The sequence below is a fragment of the Octodon degus genome, unplaced genomic scaffold (genome assembly GCF_000260255.1).
Source record: "Octodon degus isolate 3935 unplaced genomic scaffold, OctDeg1.0 scaffold00049, whole genome shotgun sequence".
Lineage (NCBI taxonomy): Eukaryota > Metazoa > Chordata > Mammalia > Rodentia > Octodontidae > Octodon > Octodon degus.
In genome coordinates, this window is record NW_004524625.1 from 373,482 (window position 1) to 376,943 (window position 3,462).

Sequence of the window (3,462 nt, forward strand, 5' to 3'; positions counted from 1 at the left end):
ATTGTTTATATCTATCCACTTATCTGTCTAGGTATCCACACATCTATCTACCAATCCATGCACCCACCCTCTCTCCCCATCTGTCTGTCTGTCTGTCTGTCTGTCTGTCTGTCTGTCTGTCTGTCTGTTTATCTATCCAGCCATCAGAGCCCAGAGTGCTCATCTCACAGTGCTGTGAGGAAGTTGGCAGTAGGCTGATACATGTGTCAGTGGTAATGCCATGCTGTGTCCAAGGCCCTCTGCAAAGTCCTTCTCCTGCCTTCCCACTCACACCTATGCCCTTCCCTTGGCATAGCCACACCGGCACCCACCCCTACCTACTTACAAATTTACCTGCCCAACAATCCATCTCCTCCTGGCTGGAGCTACATTGGGCTTGTTCCTGTAACCAGACTCCCAAGCTGAGGGCCAGGCACTTTCATGGCTGACTTTCATGGATGAATTGAAATTTCTGTCCCATCTTCAGTTCAAAAACATCAATCAAGGCAAGAAGACCAGTGTTGCTGACTGTGCACTGCGGATGCTGGAGACATACTCCCAGAGCCTGGAGGCCCTGGTCCAGGAGAGGACAGAAGAGCTGGAGCTGGAAAGGCAGAAGACAGAGAGGGTGCTCTTGCAGATGCTCCCCGAGAGGCCTCTGGGACTCCAGTGCACTGCCAGCCTCAGGTCTAACTAAGGGGTCCTAGCACATACTAAGTGAGCAGAAAATCTGGGTCCCATGAATTCGCTGAAGCATTCATTCCTGCATATTTATTGAACACATTTTTATATCCCCCCACAAGTGCTAGGCACTTTAAGAGTCAGCTGAAAGCTCCTTCTGGACTCATTCATGCACTGTGGTTAGCTGTGAGCAAGGTGGGAACTCTGGTGATCTTAGCTGATCCCCACATCTCTGAAGCCTTGGCTAGGACAGCCCAGTGTGGCTGGGTTTGGAGAGAGAGGACAGAGGAACACAAGCTTCTTGAGCTCTAACCTGGCATCAGAAATGCTATTTTCAACATGTTCTAGTGGTCAGAAATGTCTAACCATGGAGAAATAAACTCCACCTCTTGATGGGAAAAGCTCAAGAGTCACGTTGCAATGGGTGGGAGTCAGACAGCGTGGAGGATGTGGGCCATAGTGTCCGCTTGTTCACTGTCCAGTCACCCATCCCTTTAACATTTACTGGCAGGACCTTTGGCTCCTGACCCTTGCGGGACATGGGCAGACAGAAGAGTCAACTCTGGTGCCCACTCTCCAGGGCTCCAAGTCCCACAGGTAAGAGATGATGATGATGACAACCCCCAGTGAAAGTGATGATTGGGGGAACCCTGGACGCAGAGAGGACACCCTGCCAGCTTGAGGGGTATCTGCAGAGGAAGAACAAGGGTCTGAGAGGAGATGCTCTCTTCCAGCATTTTCTGGGTGTGACTTGAACCCCGAGAGGTGCTGGTGAGTGTGGAATGCTGAGTGGGCCTCAGCAGCTGGACAGGAAGCAAGCCAGCAGTGGGTTGAGGGTGGGAGACCCTGGAGAGGGCAGCAGAGACCTTGGCAAAGCCACCAAGGCCGTCTGCAGTCCTGTCCCTGTGTACCTCTCAATCCTGGGTTCACATCTCAGTCTGGCCACCAGCTTCTGTGTGGCTTTTCTCCAACAGCCTCCCCTCTAGGGAAGGGACTAAGGAACTACCTTTCCTTGCAGGGGCTGGGAATAAGACCCTCAGTTGTAGCAGGTTCACCAAGGACAGGAGGATCCTATCCCCCTTGGGAAGTTCTTGTAAACTGAGATTGTGAGAATAGATGCCTCCCACCTTTCCCCCATGTCATGGGGACCTCCCCATCTCAGCCCTACCCATTTTTCTAATCCAGAAGCTGGGCCCCAAGGCTTGCTTCAGACCTAGTAGAGAAGGTGGGGAAGGAGGTTTCAGGACACACCAGGTCTCCAGGGAGGGGCCCAGGGCCAGGAACCCCAGGTGGTTTACCCACTGCTGACGGCACCCAACAGCGGGCCTCAGTGTCACCTCACTTCCATTCCCCTGAGGAGCCCCACAGTTCTGAGCATATCTCACGCTGGTGCCTACCCCCACCTCCATGGCTGCCCAGCCCAATGAGCCCAGAGGCATTCCTCATCTCTCCTGCCAAGCCCCGCGGCTGTGACCTGCCCTGATCCCCCAGCCATGTCGCTTCCACCTCTGCCGATCTTTCCTCACACATGTGCCCCTCACAGCTCTGAATCACACAGTTCTGCTCTTCTCTGAACTCAGGCCAAGAGGCCTGCATCTTCCTGGCAGAGGAAGATGAAATAAAACAAGGCCCGCGCCCCCTCCAGATGCGGGGAATGGGAGGCTTGTTCCCTGTGATGTGCAACGTCTCTCATCACTCTCACCATCCACCTCGAATTCCCCTCCACCCCCATCAGGATCTGGTTACGCTGTCTAATCCAGCTGGCTTGGGAGGCAGCTGGACGCCGTTTCCTGATTCCGCAAGGGGCTGGGGCTCCCTCGCAGGGCTGGCTGTGCCGAGTGCACACTTTGATGAACACATTCAGGGCGAAACAGAACCTCTGGGAGCCTCAGAAAGCCAGGGGCCCATGCTCTGCACCAGTCACCTGGCCAAAGGACCCTGGGCCTGCCGCCTCTCTGAGCCCAGAGAGCCCCATTTATGAAGCAGGGATGAAAGTGCCTACAGGTTGGGACAGAGATTACGAAATATAAAAGCATTTTCCCTCATGTACTCAGCAGCATAAGGCTGAGTCTTGCAGCACCAGGCGCTCAGCACCTGCCCCACCCCAGCACAGGAGGGCAGAGGCCCCCACAGAGCCCTGACTTAGCCAAAGGATTTTCACAGGCCACTTCTTTTAACCCTTTGCATGCTCTTCAGTGGATGGATCATCAGCTTTACAGCCCAAATGAGGACCCAGGCTCAGAGAAGATAAGTGGCTCTTCCAAGGCCACACAGGATGTCAGTGGTGGCGTCAGAATTCACACCTGTATTTGTTAGTAAGAAAACCTTTGCTCTCCCCTCCCTGCCCCAGCCATGTCCACCTGTGTGTGAGAGAGGACACACCAGCACAATGAGCCACAGCCTTGCCCGGCAGCTGAGAGTGCTTCTGAGCACAGTCCTTTGCATGGACTGGAGAGTGTGGCCCCCTATGCTCTGCGTCTCCGCGGCTTAGGGAATAAAGTAGAGAAGTCGGGCCCAGGGTGTCTTACTTGGGCAAGGAGGCTCTGAGTGTCCTGAGAAGCAGAGACAGAAAGGGACGCAGAGAGGCTGGGGAGAGCATACGGACTTCAGGTCCTTCATGAGGGCTGGGACCCCCTGGGGAATTGTCCATCCCAAGAAGCAACTGGGGAAGGAGTGCAGCCAGGGGAGACGAGGGGGGTAACCACTCATGTCCCTTCCAATGAGGTGGTTCTTAGGTGGTATCTTCTTCAAAACCATGAAGAGGAGGAGGAGGAGAAGGAGGAGGAAGAGGAGAAGGAGGAG

The 3,462-nt window shown here is 54.5% G+C and overlaps 1 protein-coding gene across 1 annotated transcript in view; it reads left to right on the forward strand.

The window, feature by feature from the left end:
* The window catches only part of LOC101590979 (olfactory guanylyl cyclase GC-D), a 28,530-nt gene that overhangs the window by 16,946 nt on the left and 8,122 nt on the right, over window positions 1–3,462 (forward strand). The window contains 1 exon segment of the mRNA XM_012515025.1: window positions 467–655. Within this exon segment, the coding sequence (XP_012370479.1) occupies window positions 467–655 (189 nt within the window).